This window comes from Lathamus discolor, chromosome 3, assembly GCF_037157495.1.
Source record: "Lathamus discolor isolate bLatDis1 chromosome 3, bLatDis1.hap1, whole genome shotgun sequence".
Taxonomy (NCBI): Eukaryota; Metazoa; Chordata; class Aves; order Psittaciformes; family Psittacidae; genus Lathamus; species Lathamus discolor.
In genome coordinates, this window is record NC_088886.1 from 121,718,930 (window position 1) to 121,736,598 (window position 17,669).

The 17,669-nt window shown below is 38.8% G+C and overlaps 1 protein-coding gene across 3 annotated transcripts in view; it reads left to right on the plus strand.

The window, feature by feature from the left end:
* ZNF148 (zinc finger protein 148) overlaps positions 1 to 17,669 on the plus strand; it is a 44,174-nt gene that overhangs the window by 6,798 nt on the left and 19,707 nt on the right. Inside the window, exons 1-2 of one of the 3 annotated variants that reach the window (XM_065671385.1) lie at positions 5,856 to 6,132; positions 16,239 to 16,584. In XM_065671385.1, coding sequence (XP_065527457.1) covers positions 6,131 to 6,132; positions 16,239 to 16,584 — 348 coding nt within the window. In that variant the 5' untranslated portion in view covers positions 5,856 to 6,130. Of the gene's footprint in view, positions 1 to 5,855; positions 6,133 to 16,238; positions 16,585 to 17,669 lie in introns of those variants that run through there. The other 2 variants (XM_065671387.1, XM_065671386.1) reach the window with 2 other exon arrangements.

A 17,669-nucleotide genomic window follows, 5' to 3' on the forward strand; every position in this document is an offset into this window, starting at 1 on the left:
TGCCTCACCACCCTTACAGGAAAGAACTTCTTCCTTATATCCAATCTAAACTTCTCCTGTTTAAGTTTGAACCCATTACCTCTTGTCCTGTCACTGCAGTCCCTAGCGAAGGGTCCCTCCCCAGCATCCTTACAGGCCCCCTTCAATACTGGAAGGCTGCTCTGAGGTCTCCACACAGCCTTCTCTTCTCCAGGCTGAACAGCCCCAACTTGCTCAGCCTATCTTCATACAGGAGGTGCTCCAGTCCCCTCATCATCCTTGTGGCCCTCCTCTGCACTTGTTCCAACAGTTCCATGTCCTTTTTATGTTGAGGACACCAGAACTGCACACAATACTCCAGGTGAGGTCTCACAAGAGCAGAGTAGAGGGGCAGGATCAGCTCCTTTGACCTGCTGGTCACACTCCTTTTGATGCAGCCCAGGATACGGTTGGCCTTCTGGGCTGCGAGCGCACACTGAAACTGGCTCATGTTCATTTTCTCATCGACCAACACCTGCAAGCTTTCTCTATAGGGCTGCTCTGAATCTCTTCTCTGCCCAACCTGTAGCTGTGCCTGGGATTGCGCCAACCCAGGTGTAGGACCTTGCACTTGTCATGGTTAAACTTCATAAGGTTGGCATCAGCCCACCTCACAAGCGTGTCAAGGTCCCTCTGGATGGCATTCCTTTCCTGCAGCGTATCAAGTGAACCACAGAGCTTGGTGTCATCAGCAAACTTGCTGAGGGCGCACTCAATCCCACTGTCCTTGTCCACAACAAAGATGTTGAACAAGAGCGGTACCAACACCGATCCCTGAGGGACACCACTCATTACTGGTCTCCAGCCAGACATTGAGCCATTGACCACAACTCTTTATGTGTGGCTGTCCAGCCAGTTCTTTATCCACCGAGTGGTCCACCTATTAAATTGGTGTCTCTCCGATTTAGAGACAAGGATGTCATGTGGACAGTGTCAAACGCTTGCAGATTTTCTAGACATGTCCATGGAATTTTGGCTTTAAACTTAGTTCTGACCTTATAACTGGTTTTGGGAGTAAAATATAGCGTGAAGATGCCCTGCATGAATATTGCTTTAACATATCAAACCAAAATAAATCGTTCCGTACATTAAAAAGACTGCCGTCATACCTCAAGGAGGAAAGCTTTATTAGGCTGCTGTTCTCAGGAGCTTCCTCTGTCACTAGTGAACCTGACAGTTATGCTCTGTGATGAATTTTCATCCGAGTCAGCAAAGAAAGAGATGTGAAAGTTAAGTGATTGTCTTCTGGGGATAGGAAAAGCTTGTATTGTTAAGGGGTGTAAGGAAGTAAGGGAAAGCTACTTGGCTTTAATGTTGCTTTCTTCTGGTAGAAATTGTGAACTTTTCTTTTTAAGTGACTCATAGAAAAGAATTTTTATGTAAATAAAGTGTATTTTTTATGGTCACGAAATACTTATATCTTACATGAAATTAAGGGATTGGGAAGGGGGATAATAAAATAGAATTTACAGAAAGGGAGTGTACAGAGGATGATCATCCAGTTGTCAGAGTAAATTGATTGAACATGTAGAATAGGTGGCAATTTGTAGGCAGCACCGGTGGGCTTGTTGCTGTTAAAAGTAGATCATGCAAACTAGGTGTGTTCAGGCTTTTCTGGTCCCTATAAGGAACCTGTATTCAGCGTTATATACGCTGTGTATGAGGCAGCTTTAAGTATGAGTTTACTGTCACTTTTCAAGGAACAGCAAGGTAAATGGACAAACTGACAGAAGTCCTTGTCTCTCAGTTCTTTGCATGACCTTGCAGTATCCTGTCTAGTGAGTCTTTGTGTTGTTCCTAGTTTACATTCTGTATAGGTCACAGGACAGGTGTGAGGCTTTCCACAGTTGTGGTGGTGTTGACAGTATGGCTGCCTACCCGGAAAGCACAGGATCTGTTGTAGTTATGTGTTACAGACCTAAAATTTGCTGGAACATTGGGCAGCTCTTCATTTCCCATCTTTGGTTGGATGCAGGTTCAGCAAAGTGGTCTCAGCTCTGGTGCTTGTATCCTGGATGCCTGAAGTAGTTGTGCTGTTACCTATGGAATGCATCCGTACATTGAGGGAACCTGGGTGAATTCAGCTGAATCAGCAGGTTGAGGGCTTGAGGATTTGAGACTCTGAACACAGTTGGATGAGAAAATAGTATCTGGAAGGCAGTCCATAAACACAGGACATGCTGGGATTTTCTTCTACCGGAATCCTAAAGTAAGAAGATTTCTTACTTAACGGGTTGGTTTCCTGCTTGCTTACTAATAGAGGTTGTATTAGATGTATTTCACTAAGACTAAGCTTTGTCATAAAGATATGTCACTATGGGTTCTCAGGAATTTCAGATCTGTTTGGGATGGTAGCTCTTAATTGTTGGCCTATAAGTTAATGGCATCAAAAACCTTAAAAGATTTTCGTTCCTAATTCTTATAGAAGTTATTATAAACATGAATAATATCTTTTGATCAATCTAAATTTCTGTTTTAGTGCATTCTAGCAGTTAATTAGTGAGGATTAGCTGCCGGGTACAGAAGTCATTGAGGTAGAATCCAATTGCCACGACTGTTTTACTCAAAAGGGTATAATCCTGAGAAGTCTGAGGTTTTTTGTGCTTTCTTTTTTTGGATTATTTTCCATGTTAGTTAATGGACCAGGATATCTGTGTTATTATTGCTCTTATAAAATGGTTTCTAGACATCTCATGTGTTGGCTTGCCTTGATCTGAAAATGGGCTTAAGTAGTTTAAAATTGTTTGAGAAATGTAAAACTTTAATGAGGAGTAATCACCTTGGGGTATGTAATAGAAGTCACTGAGATTCCTTGTTTATACGGTTCTCAGGGTATCAAGGTGAAGAGTTACCTGGAAGTTCTTGTTGGGGTTGTAGATAGTCTTTTGAAGATGATACACTGCAGAAGCACACTGGGTTTAGTAGTTACTTGATTTGACTTTTTTCCTTTGGAGCGAGGTTTAGCTAGATTAAAAGGGGCTGATTTACAGTTCTGGAATTTTATGTAAGCAGGATAGGAGTAGTTCTTGTTGATTTAATCAGACCACAAATGTTGGTTATCAGTAGGGAGGTGGTGGGTATTTGTTGCAACAATGGGGGAAAAAAATCCTAACTGTACAGAAGAGTTCTCTTTAAAACTCTGTTGTCTTGGCAAATTTACGTGGCTTGTAACATGTTTGTGTTCCAAGAGGGGGGTTTTAGAAAGGGAAATTCTATGAATTTAGCATTTATTTCTACCCCTTCCCCCTTTGGCTGATTTCATACTGTCCTTAAATACTAACATGTGTCTGTTTATGTGCTGGCTTATTCTTGATGAAGATGTTTAATACTATAGAACCATTGAAAAGACCTTTAAGATGATTGAGTCCAACTGTAAACTTAACATTGCCAATTCCACCACTAAACCATGTCCCTAAGTGCCACATCTACACATCTTTTAAGTACCTCCAGGGATGATGAGGAAGAAGTCACATTATTGTTTGCCATGGACCAGTATCCTCAAACATATCTCTACTATAGCTCTGCTGGTGTGTGGTGTTAAAACTCCATAGCTTATTAAAAAAATGAAACCTTCAGTTTATTTGGAGACATCGCTGGCGTGTTCTAGAGAAAGCCTGCATTTGCCCTCTCATTTCTAGTGTGACTCTTTATTACAGAAGAGGAAAGAGATCATCATCATCTTTTGTCCCCATGTGCAGCTCACAGAACTCAGGGCTGGTATGGAAAAGCGTATCAGCTGACAACATGAATGTTCTGTTGTAACAGAATGCTGTTTAGGCCGCAGCAGTCCCTGATTCTGCTCATTAAAATTGCTCCTTGGGGCCCAGTTCATAAGTGCTTGAATACTTTGAAGAACAGTGATAGATTTTTTACAGTTTGTTTGTTTTGTTATTGTTTTTTTTTTGTTTGTTTGTTTGTTTATTGCTGGTCAGTGGTCTCCCTGATAGAGAATCACAAGATCCTCTGCTCCTTGAAAGGGCCGCCACCAGAACATACTGCCAGAGATGCTGCTTCTAATGATACCTAAATCATTGTCACTTTGCTTATTTTTATATATTCTTATGCAGCTGTCACCTGTTAATGGTCCAAACACCTTATGGAAATGTCTTGTGCATTATGACTAATAACTGTCACCTGTGATTCTTTTTCTTTCCTCAGGGGATTATTATATGGGTTTATTTTTTCCATTGATGGTTATGTGTGTGTTACCTTGTGCTTATGTTCACAAAAGTGAAGTAGATATTTATGTGAAGTAGTTTATTTTCTATGTTTCATGTTTAGTTTTGTAATTTTTAGTTGATAGGCGTGTTAGTCCTGTGGAATTGGTCCCTAAAAGGCCTTTATATTTTTTGTGGGTAAGGTAAACCTATGGCATTTGAGGAGTGGAGCAGTCAACAGAGATCTATGTCTTTAAGTTTTAGGAAGGGCTTTTGCAGATCTTCTGGCCCAGACCACTGGTGGCTCTGAAAGATGGCCACTGAAGGTAACACTGTGATGTTTCAAAAACAATATATAAAGTATAGAATTTCCTTGGTGTGTCTGCAGTGCATCTTTTGTTAAAGAGATATTTGTTCAGTCATGTTTCAGACTAATTGGATTTTTTGAGGTTATTGTTCCATGTGTAGATGAAAGATATATTTGAAACTCAGGTGAAATGAAATAAATATCCATAAAAAATGAAGTTACGCTGGGGTATGACACTGCTTCCTCAGCAGATTTACATGAGAAAATGTTCCTTGCCGGTATCACCATGTGAAAAGTTAGTCTACAGAGAGCTAACAATATTTTGCAGAATTTTTTTCTAGATGTTGCACAGAATGGAATCTTACCCTGAATAAGTTTATTGTAATGAAGTTAGGGAAAAAGCCTGTACCTAGTGCATGGTGGTGTCCTAAAATCAAAATTGCAGTTTAGGAGAATGGTTTCTGTCTTCTAAACCACTTGCATAGCTCTTGCAACCTAAGGGTCTGTGTCGAAATAATGCTTTCAAATACTGAAGTAAGAAATACTGCCTGTGCTTTGTAAGATCTGTTTTGTATTGTGATTCATGTCCTCCTCACCTATGGTTTAAATTAGTTTTGGTATTTTCCTGAAAGTTTTTATTCTGTCATGTATGTAAATGAGGGATGCCTTCCAGAATCTGACTGCTTTTGCTGTTCACTTCAAGGTTGTTTGGTCAAAGCCTTCTTGATTACACTTCCATTAACTTATTGTCCAATGTTACTTAGTCTACATTGTTGTATTAAGTATTGGCTTGAATTTTTCAGTAATTGACATTTTTCCTTAATGCATGTAGATGGTCTTTTAGGAAACAATAAAGCTGAAATAAAGATATTGCAGGCAAGAAAAGAATGTTCTTAAAAGAACAGCTTTAGGTGTATGTCAGGCATGCAGACATTAAAGTTGCAACCTTGGGCTTTACCTATGCCACTTTAATTTTACCCTCCTCACAATATTACTGATATATAGCACCTTAATATTACATTGTAGTCTTTTGTGATACATGAACACAGTATTCCCCCTCCCCCCATCCCCGGAAGCCCCTGCCTTGAATGTACAGGATACATGCTGCTCACTGAATAAGCAGCTGCTCTGTAATTTGCTTCTTCTCATTGCATAACGTGTTCTCTTACTGTGCTCTGCTTAATCCTCCTCTAAAGGCAGAATGAATGTATTTCTTTGTGAAATTCTGTAACAGTAATGAGTAGGCTTGTGAGGACCTTATAGAGAATTCCTACTGCTCTCTTTGCACCTGAATCCTGGGTGGGTCATTGCCCTTGTTTTTGAAGCCAGGAAGTAGATACAGGGTGGGGAATGACTTGCCAAGATAACAGATTTGCCCAACAGCAGTAGCAGAACTGAGAAACAGGCCAAATCTCTTACAGTTCTGTTAAAAAATCATGGTGGTAGCCAGTGTTTCTCTTCAGTCTTATTGTCTTGCTTACCTTTTCTTGATGACAGTCTTACATGTGTGCCCCCATTCCTCTAGTCATTCTCTGTAGAAGTGGCTACTCTATGTTAGCTGGAAACCTACTAGTTGATTGCAGTTTCTGATCAGTGGTTAGGTCCCAGGAGAGGCCAGACCACTCTCGTCCACCTGCTCACAGAAGTTATGTAAGTAGCTGGTTTGGGCTTTCCTTTCCATCTTAGGTGTGCTGCCTTCTCTTCCCAGGAGCTGTACCGGCTGCAGGAACAAGAGTACTGTTAACTGATTAGTTCACCCTTGTGACCTATATTGAACGTTGCTTGTTATTACGAGTATTTCACTATGCCTCAGGGAAGAGAGATGGATATTTCTTATTTTGTGGCTGGAGAATTGATGCCTGGGAGTAAGGTGAAAGTTTGTGTTTGGTGTGGATGTCCACTGAGGTCTTTAAGAGCATTTTTTATTAAAAAAAAACAAAAAACAAACAACAAAACAAAACAGCAAACTAACTTACCAAACATACAGCATTGCATTCATCTTTGTATTTTTGGAGTATGGCTGTCATTGATTTAATTGCAGCCTTGAGTACTCAGCATTTATGGTAAATAAGACCCAAATGTGTCAGGGTAAGCACTCAGAAAATTAGTAAAGTACAATTATTGATCACGTATTTCTAAATTAAAAAAAAAAAAAAAAAAGATTGGTAGAAATGGCTTGTGTGCAGTTGTGCAAGATCTCTGGCAGGACCAAGGATAGGATCCTATTTTGCAAGATAGCATTCAGCTGCTTAAATGGTCTTGACTTCGTTTTCCTGCTCCCTGTGTCCCATTTACACACGTTTTAGCGTGTGCATTAAATGGAGCATGAATATCATAAACTGTCTTACTAGTTTCATCTATTTCTATGGAGCATTCTATCGAGTGTGCTGGAGGAAAAGACACTTTGTAGAAAAAGATATACATACAGATCTCATATATATCTGTGACCATGTATATCTGCGATTCTTTTATAAAAATAAAGTAGTATCAGTGTCAGCAAGCTAGAGAGGTTAATTATGATGAACCAAAGTACCTTAGTTGTGGTAGTCCCTTCAGTATGCTTGCAAACTTCAGTATGTTTGCAAGCAACTTCTTGTGTTCTCCCAGGGGTTTTAGCGTATATTATTTCAAGGATTTTTCTTAAAAGCAGTCTGGAAAGGAACACCAGAAATTCTGTTATATATACATATATACAGACCTTTGCCATTTGGGACAGTAGAGTAACTGATAGGAGCAGCAGGTTGACATCATCTGTGGAATAACACTAGTGTACTGTTAGTGATGAGGAGATGCTTCACAGATATTTGCAGATGGTAGAGGAGTACTGAGACCCAAGGAATTGAAGGGCTTGTTTAAAAAAAATAACAATCACAGTTCTTAAAAAGCAGCATATTTTTCTTTTCCATTTATTTTCTAGGGGTAATTATATGAGATGGGCTGTGAATGCTGAACAGCAAAGGGCCCACCCATGCACCCTGTTTTGAGCTGCTTTGTACACACTGCCTTTATGGTAATTCCAGTCAGTGAGTTAACCTGGCAGAACATTAATAACTGGTGGGTGGGGGAGAATTGCCAGGCTGGTGAAGTGTATAAACCAGTGTGTCTTCATATAAGCATCAGAGGAGACACAAAATGTAGGGTGGACTCTCACAGCTGGGAGGAGGGAGCAGGATTGCCCCTTTCAATGACAGTTAGGTGTTAGATTGGCTCAGCTTTGTCATATAACTGCGTTGTTATCAAAACCGAATTAAAAAAACATTTGATGTATTATCTGAAATATTTTCACAAAGATTCCAATCCTGGGTAGCCTTAGTTATGTGCAGTGCTTGCTTTCCTGCGTATAAATTTCATCATAAACATACGATGTTTATAATGTGCTCCAGAGTTAGCACTCCCAAGTGCCTGAATTCCATAGTGTAAGGGCAGAAATTCTGCATTTTTCTTCTGAGATTGACTGTACAGTGGTAGATATTCCCATATAAATTCTCAAATTTAACTATTATCTAGTAGTTTATAATGTAGTGCCACAAAATCAGTGTCGTTTAAGTAACATTGTCTATAATAATATTTAGAATATTAAAGTGTGTTTGCTACATGGGTGACACCCCTGTGGAGTGTGACATGTAACTATGGTTTTGTTATTGAAAGCTTTCCAATACCCATGTTTGATATTAGATTATGGTTATGCTGGTGATGGTCTAGGACTGATTTTACTACATAGCATATTTAAGCCATGTTGTTATCTTTCTTCATTAGCATTAGGAATTGCAGACTAATTTGTGACTTTTATATTTTCTTTTAGGAAGACTGATTTTAGGACAAGCAAGATGGCAAGTTTTTCACTCATGGTTAATTTTATGCAAGATAAATAGATTTTCTGTGAGTAGTCCTATTGATTGCAATAGGACTATTCGCAGCTCAGTATGAGTGTAAATCTTGTGGGATCAGGTCCTATACTGGCATGCATTCAGCAACATGGGGCATATAGAAATAACTGTGCAACAAGCCTGAAGAGTGTTTGTATCATATGTTAGATTTTAGAATGTGTTAATTTTATGATCTGTGAACCTTTTCACAGTGATTTCTGTTTGATTGCTTTCTTTTTGCAAGTCAACACATTTTAAATAATTTTTACAATTATTTTGGGTTAATTTCAAAATCTTTTTTTTTGAAGAAAGAAATCAAAGAAAGAAGAAATCAAAATTTATTTTAGCTGTGTCTTATTTTTCTGAGTAGGGAGAATAGGTAATGTTATTTAATGTTCTTTATTAAGAACCACTAGTAGGGTGTTATTTTTTTACTTCCCAGGCTTTTGCAGTATGTTAAAAATTGAACTTTTGACATTGTGAAAGCTAGTTTATAAAAGTTTCCTTTTATATTGGACTATATCCATATTTTAATAGTGCAAATAAATATGTTTTCTGATGTGAAAATACTCAATATGTTTCATGGTCTGATAGGGTTTTTAAGTGGATGTTAGTGTTTCTTCTGGAGAGGATTGCATTGATGGCAGTTTCATTCATGGTAATGATGAAACATAAGTAGTTTTAAAGATGCTATTAAGCCATGTTGCTGCCTCTTTCTTTATTAGCAGTAGGAATTGGAGGATTATTTGTGACTTTTATACTTTGTTTTAGGAAAAAAGCATTTGAGAATTTAGATACACGTTTTTCCCCTGATCTGAATTTGGCATAGCTGTTATAGTTGTGTCTGCGTGACAGCTGTAACTTGTTTATTTGTGTGTGTACACTGCATTTGTGGAGCGGTTTCCTGATATGCTTTAATCCAATGTAACAGCTGACCGCTTCTGAAAGCAAGTGGTCCTTTTCCCTCCTTCCTGCTTCTTCACTTGTCCATGTCCTGTAGACCCTGCTTGCACAGACCTACTCATCCAGAGGAAAACTAATGGCTTTTCTGGTGGGTACGGTTTTGTCTCACTCCCTTAGTTGCACAATGCTGTGCTCAACCCAGTGAAGGCAACAAGAAGGCTTAACTGTGGGAGCAGTGCAGGGTGTTAACGCCTTTGGGCAGGTAGACTGTGTGTCAGATTATTTCTTGCAGCTGTACTGTAGGAAATTAGGTTGCCTCTTTCTAAATAAGGGAACACAATAATGTCCCAGTGCAAAGGCCTTTTGGCTTTTGTTTATTTGAATCTTCACTTTCTGAAAGAAGAATGTGGACCTCTCTTGGCATGGTAGCTATTATTTGTAGTTGATTTTGTAGAAGTTTGTCTACTTAGAAAGGTTTTAGTAGTCACGCCTGTAAAACTGCTCTGATTGTGTAGTGATTGGCTTTTTAAAATTTTGAATAAACCTTTCAACAGTGCATTACACTAAATGGGAGGGGAGAAAGAATCTTGTAGATTTATATATGCTATATGCATTTAAGTTTACAGTTGGAGCACAAATCATTGCAGTATGACCATAGAGATGAGCCTTAAGAAGCAAAATATGCTTAGAGGTTTCCATAGATTGCCTTTTAAAAAATTTATTGTATGTTAATTTTATACTAGTAGCCTTTATACAGTTTGTTGTTTAGGCTCTGCATGCACTTGTTCTTTCAAAGGCTGTTGTGGAAGCAAGGATGTGGTAGGAATGTGCTCAGCTACATATTCTGTAGCTTCAGGTATTTGTTCATGAGGAAGTTTGTCTTGTCTTACCTTAAATGAAAACATACTTCCCAAAATGTGGAACTAAAATAATGTGATTGGGCTACTTCCAGTGTGAGGTTACCCTGAAGCCATTTAACAGCTTCAGTTGAGCTCTGTGTCGGCTTTTGTGGAATTTTGGAGGTGGTAGATGTTTTCGTCAGGACAGTATCGAGCTGCTAAAGGCATGTTAGAATTGTTGTTGTGCATCCTGGCTCTTGTGTTCCGGTTGTTAGATCTTAGAAAATACGGTCAAGGGGAGTTATGGTTATATATGGAAGCAATATTTCTATCTCAAGTCTGTGTTAGAATCCTTCAGAAGGATCTAAGATGTTAAGCCAGGAAAATAATCAAATTTTAACAAATTTTCATTTCCTGTTTCATTCAACCTTCCTTTAATCTGCTTTGCTTTGGAAAAACAGTGAGAAGTTAATATGGGAAAGAAGAGGAGTGGGATACAGACACAGAAAGTAGCAAATCCTGCTTTTTAACACTTAGAAGTTGATGTCTTGAGCTAACAAACACTTGCAGGAAATTGTTTACAAGTAGAAAAAGCCCATCTTAAAAAAAAAAAAAAAAAAAAACAACAAAAGCTAAACCCAAACCAAGAAAAAAACATTAAATGAATTCTGTTCTACAAATAGATATTAAAATGCAGATAATTTTAATATTTTGTTTCTTTGTTATTAATCCTTAAGCATATTTTCTTTTTTCAATTCTCCAGAAATAATCTTTTAAATCCAAACTACAGAAACAGTGCTGTACATGCAAATTTTAAAGTGAGCCCAGTTAGTATCTCTGGGTGCTTGCTCATTAAATTAAATAAGCCTTTGCTGTTTGTTTAAGAAAAGAGAAGACAAAAAACTGTTATCCACTATCAGCTGAAGTGAAGGAAAAGAGATGGACCATGTGTTGTACTCCGGTGGCTAACAGGTTTTGCCACCTCCCGTCAGGATCTATGTTCAGCTTTACTTCATAGTGTCCACCATCCCAGCAGATGTTTTAAAATCCATTAATGTCTTCTTTTGATTGTATTTTAATTTTTAATTCTGACTTGGGAAGGACATCATGCTTTTCATTTAATACGTTCTCATTTAAATGGCTGTTTCTTTAATTAGGAATATTGTCTTTAGCACTCAACTTACTGCACTAGAAATCTTTGGAAAAACTGATGTCAGGGTTACTGAAATGAATAGTTCTGCAGTACTGCCATAGGGTTTGGCTTAGCAGCAGTTTTTGAAACGAAGCAGCATGGTTCACTGGTTGTGGATGTTCTGTAATCAGCTGTGGAGCACTGCATGAAGAGGGAAGGTGCTGGGGTAATCCCAGGAGACCTTTTCTATGCAGTGTCTCCAGTTTCCCCTTTTCTCTGTGTGCCTGCCCAGGAGGCTCTGCCTGTAGATGTCTTGTGTGAAATGTTTTTTGTAGAAGTAAAGGCTTGGAGAACCTCTGCCAAGCAACAAGGATACTTTAAAGGTTTTGTTGACAGCTCTTTTTCTGTCAGTGTATAGGGGAACTAGAAATTCAAAGAAAAATAATATTATTATTTTGTGAAGCTTAATAGAAGTTCTGAAATTCCATGGAAAACATCTCTGCAATCAGGAGTGCAATGTCTTATGCCAAGAAATGTGCTTATGTATACATGGTTTGCATTATTGTAGCTTCCTTCAAGATAATATCAAAATAAGTTGATCTTTATTTCACAGATTCATCTTGCACTTAAAGTATTGGTCTAATCTTTGCAGGCTTGGTAAAGTGAGCTTGTTTGAATGCTTTTAACTTACATTTTCTTTATCACACTGTCATTCTTCCAAGAACACTTCTCCTCATACTCAATTTAAATGATAGCAAACCTTTTATGTGAGCCAGAAGGTGTCACTTGACAAATTACATGTGTTTTAGTGAATTGATTGCAATTGGGATGCTTCTCGTTGGATTAATAGCTTACTTTTGTTGGTGGTTTTTCATTTTAAAATAGTACCTGCGTGTCACATAGCTTACATTGTGTTTCATCACTTAGAATATGCAGCCTAATGCTGTGAGTTCTCATTATTTTTCTACGAAAAGCCTGATTTAATAAGCAGTACACTTACTGTACCAGCTTCTGATATGACTCAAGATCATAACTGGAAAACAACTTGAATGCTTTCAGTTGCATGACTCTGCTAAGCTAACTAGTCAGAATGAGTACAAAAAAGTTTCCATATCCCTTGCAACTGAGAAAACTAACACCACCAGTAAATACCAGTACGTTGGTAGTCTGTCTTCTGGGCAGCTGCTGTATCTTGCCAGCTGTCCTAAGATTCTGCATGTTGTGAGTCTCCCTGCCTATGTTGGTGAGAATAGCACCGTTAAACACTTGGTTTCTCTATCTGCTTTCGTCTACCTAGCTTTAAGTCCAGGATTCCCATAATCCATACCTAATTTCAGAATGGTGTGGTGGTATCCTCCATGTGGAGCAACCTTCTGTGCTGTGGCCTGAGCAGACAGATTAGGGCCACCATGTTCTCACACTTGATACTGTTTGTTCTCCTTTGAATGTGTTTCAGCATCTTGAGTTCTTGTGTTCTAGTACCTGTCTACGTCATTCTCTAAAGAATCTGCAGTGAGTTTATGCTGTCATATTTCTGTAGTGTGGAACAAAAGTATAGTGATGACAATCTGAGATGTATCCTGACTGTGGATTAATTTGGGATAAAGGCTGAAATAAGTAAATGTATCTGCATGTTTCCCTTGGAGCCTGTCTTTCAAGCTACGTATTTAAAATTCCCTACCTAAGAAACCAGTCTCAACCTTAGATCTATTTTGCACCATCTCTCATCAAATAATGGCTCCATGGGAGACAGATTAAGAACTTCAGTTCCTTCTCACATTTCTTACTTAGCACAGGATATTCCACATTGATAAGGCAATAAATTCATCCTCATTTTCTTCTTTTAGGATGTTGTTGCAAGGTCTCTCTGGGAGATATGCATTAGCGGAAAAAATACAGCCGTAGCGCTGTGCCAGGGTTTTTCTTTTGTTTGTTTGTTTGTGATATTGCTGAGAAACTATCAGTATGGTTTCCCAGTTACCTCCAAAAAATACTTCATGAATTATATAATGTCTGCATGTGGCTGTGTGGCATACCGGACATGCATTTTCCCTTGAAGGCATGTGAAGTCTCGTTCTCTTACTATAAAGTGGATTGCTGCCTAGCACTACCTGAGTTCATTCAAGGCATTAAGGAATTGTTGTCTGTATTTGAAGTCAGATGCTGTGAAAAGCAAGAGCAAGATTTCAAACTTCTTTACATTAGAACTGCAAAAGAACAGAAAAGGACAAACTGCAAGCATAAATGCTCAGGACAGGAATTTTCAGGAATTTTCCCCATGTTGTCCTCATGCCACAGGCATTTTTGGTCCCTAGAATGTGCTTTTTACATAGAAAGGAAGAATATTAAAGTTTTCTATGACAATGTCATATTTAAAGAGATTTAGCCTGGTGACTCTGACCTCCTAACTTCCAGCTGGTGAAGGCTTACTGAAAAGAAAAGATACCACATCATCTGAAAAGCTTTTCTTCAGTGTGCCTCTTAAGTATTTGAAACTCTGAGAAGTCAGAACATTCTGTCTGTCAGCCTTTCTATGACATATTCAGAAATTTAGAACCAGTCACAACAGAGAACAGGGACAAATGTTCTCTCAAGTTGTATGACAGGAGTTGCTACCGGAAGGTGTTAATGGTGGGGTTTTTTTGAGTTTTTTGATTATTTGTTGGGGTGTGTGATGGGTTGGTTTATTCCTTTCTTCGTTGTTTTTAAGAAATTGAGTGAACTTTACTTTCAGAAGGTTAAGAATTAATACTAGTATTTGAAACGAAAGTATAATTAAGGAAAACTTCAAGATCTTTCAGTTGTTTCTGCTGGTGGCTTGTATTCCTACCAAGTACTCTAGGATCTCACCTGACAAAAGACTGCAGTTTATTTTCTAAACTTAGTGTAGTTTTGTGTGTACAAACAGATGTTTAAGATCATTGAGAATTTTCAAAATACTTTTGTGGTGAAGAATATTTTTTGGAAAGTGATGAAATGGATTAAACTGAAAATTGAAATTTACCCATTTGTTTGATCCAGTCTTTTTGTGTGTTGCTTTTTGTAACTGGCAGGGGGGTATGGTGTTGCAGTTCTGCATGGTGATGGCCCTGCAAGTTATAGGCAAAGAGACTTGATTTCTTTGGTTATGAGTCATCATCAAGAGCTGAAGGAAAAGCAGCATAGCCTCTGGCTTAAAACTTGAATGGATGGAGTCTTTCACTGTGCTGCACTCTGAGGGGGACAGAATTTGAAGCTGATGAATAACAGCATACCAACGTCACTGTCATAATTCTGAGTGCATCAAAATCGTAACACTCCCAAAGAGACCCATCTAATGCTTTGGCTAGCCCCGCTGTGTGTTTTCCAATTCCACTGTGCCTCTGCTCTCATCCCTGTGTCTGCTGTAGCCTTTGTGTCATTTTTGCTCTCCAGCTGTGGGAAGATAGAGGGATGGAGGGAGAATGTCTGTCTGTCAGAAGGAGTAGACCAGAGCACTGTGGAATGGGTAGGAGTTACTGGCCTGGGCAGTAGGATGAATAAGGCTGACTGCTGTGACTAGACAGCCAGTAGGAGCAAGTAGGACAGCTTCCTGCCAAGGAGGAGAGCTTTAAGACTGTCTTGCATATATAAGTAGAATAAGAAGATGCTGCCAATTCCAGTTTTGCAAAAGCCTGCCACCATGTGTTAAAAAACAATTAATGTCATGACATTTGTTGAAATATCATGATCTTATATCTGTATGCCAGAAGTCAATGCAATGGTATTGCTGTTCATGACTGGAATTCATATTTCCTGACTAACGCTCCTGCTTAGTGGGTGTGAAAGTAAATCCCTTTTTTATAAACACACTTAACACACTTGACCTCTCTGTAATCTTTATTTGACATATACATTAAGCCAGAAAGCTGTATTTTCATGGAATTGTAGAATGGTTTGGGTTGGAAGGGACCTTTCAAGGTCGTCTAGTGTCATGTCATGTTCCCCCCACCAAAAAAAAAAGCAGGGATATCTTCAACTGGATCAGGTGGCTCAGAGCCCTCTCCAGCCTGACCTTGGATGTTTCTGTGGATGGGGCATCCACCACCTCTCTGGGCAACCTGTTCCAGTGCCTCAGCACCCTCACAGTAGAGAATTTCTTCCTTATCTCTAGCCTGAATCTACAGTAGCTCCTTTAGTCTCAAACCATTACTCTTTGTCACATCACCCTATTAAAAAGTTTGTCCCCATCTTTCCTGTAAGCCCCCTTCAGGTATTGAAAGGCTGCTCTAAGATTTCCCCAGAGCCTTCTCTTCTTCAGGCTGAACAACCCCAACCCTCTCAGCCTGTCTTCAGTTGAAGAGGTGCTTCAACTCTCCAGTCATTTTAATGGCCATCCTCTGCAGTTGCTCCAACAGGCCCATGTCTGTCCTATGCTGGGGACCCCAGGGCTGAATGTGGCACTGCAGGTGGGCTCTCACCAGAATGGAGTAGAGGGGGAGAGTGCTCTCCCTTGGCCTGCTGGCCACACTTCTTTTGATGCAGCCCAATTTTCCCTCACTTGTAGCGTGTCTTTAGATGTTCCAGCAGCTACAGTATGCCCTGGGGTAGCAGCAGTGAAAGGGCACTTAAAGGACAAGGAAGTAGGAAGAACATGACCAATATGAAAGAAGCATTTGTAAAAGACAGTCAAAATGGAAAAAGGGAGCAGAGTAAAAAGGGCACACAGGAAAAAAAAACCCAACAGATTTTTGAGGAGTGAGAAGGAAGAATTATCTATTGCTTAATTACCAGAATTTTGCCAGTAATGAAAAGGCACTTTGATTTTGAACTTTTTATTTGAAAGTGTTCAATTGTGTACACATGCATGTGTGTGAAGGGAGAATCTTTTCATGTTGAACTGAGATGTCCAACTTTTTGCTTTTAGTGAGCTGTCAGTTTTAGGAGTGCATGTGTGTATGTTGAATGCTGACTGAGTTCTTATAAAATGTTTTTAAGTAAAAAATGTAAAGCAAGAGCACCAATTGTAGATGTTTACTATTAAAACTTTCTTTGTAGGTTATTGCACTTAAGAATGAACATTGAAGACAAGCTGGGAGGATTATTTCTTAAATGTGGTGGCATAGACCAAATGCAGTCATCCAGGGCTATGGTAGGGATGGGTGCAGTATCTGACCAGTCTGGAGTGTCGGGAGAACGGCAAGAGGCAGTGCTTCAAGATCGGACTATGGCACACCAAGAAATTCTTGCAGCAGATGAAGTGTTACAGGAGAGTGAACTTCGACAGCAAGAGATGATTTCACATGATGAACTCATGGTCCATGAGGAGACGGTAAAAAATGATGATGACATCGATGCGCAAGATAGACTTCCTCAAGGGCTGCAGTATGCTGTTAATGTCCCTGTAAGCAATTTCTTTGTGAAATATTGGAGAAATTACTAGGAAGCTTGATCTGGTAGTCTAATCCTACTCTGGCAAGAATCTATTAATTGCTTGTTTGGATTTTGATTATCAAAACATTTATGAATGAATGCTATTTATGAAAATGTCATTTGCTTCTGGCCATGGATAAATTTGCCAATTAAGCATAATCTTTCAGTATCTGTTTTATAAATATTTTATGAGCAGGCTGTTAACCATAGAATTAATGCATTAAAATGTGCTCCTTTAAATATATTTAATGTTCAAGGGTAACTACAAACCAGAATAAATAGCATTATTAAAAGGTGCATACTGTTTATGCTGTTCATAGTACTGTTTAGTTTCTTTTGCTATAGGAAGCATCTTGCATGTTTTCAAAGTATGTGGACGCTTAGCAATTGCATTCACACTGCAGGTTGGACTGTGACACTTCATACATGACCATAAATATGCCCTTCCTCGATACCTGATAGAAGGTATACCTCAGCTTTCCCAGAGAGAATGTAGATGACTTCCTTCTGAAAACAGCGTCTGGTGTAATGCAGCACATCATCACTGTTACCCTTCAAACATAAAGGAGAGTTACCAAGACTTTAAAATTAGATAGCCATATACACGAAGAATAACCTTCAGAAAGGTAGCATTGTTAAAACACTACTCTCTTAGATCAGGTGGTTGAGGCATTAGAAAAGAAATGTAAGAGTATCATGTTCTTTATTAAAATTTACATTAGGTCAAGATTTTTTTTTTTCCCCAAAACTTCATTAGTACTGTTTGGTTTTTTTTTTTTTCCTTAAAAGAAACCAACTTCTGTCTTAAATATATAATAAACTATTCCTTTAAATCTTGTGTTGACAACAACACAGACTAAAGTAGAATAGGTATGAAAACCTGGATGGTTTTACAGATGGAAGTGATTTTAATATGAGAACTGATCTCAAAATCACCACAGGTCAGGAGGAAAAAAGACCTTGGGAGATGAATGAAGGGATACATCAAAATGTCACTGTAGAAATTAACTATGCCCTTTTTTTGTTTAAGGCACTTCTTATTCCTTTCACTTAAAT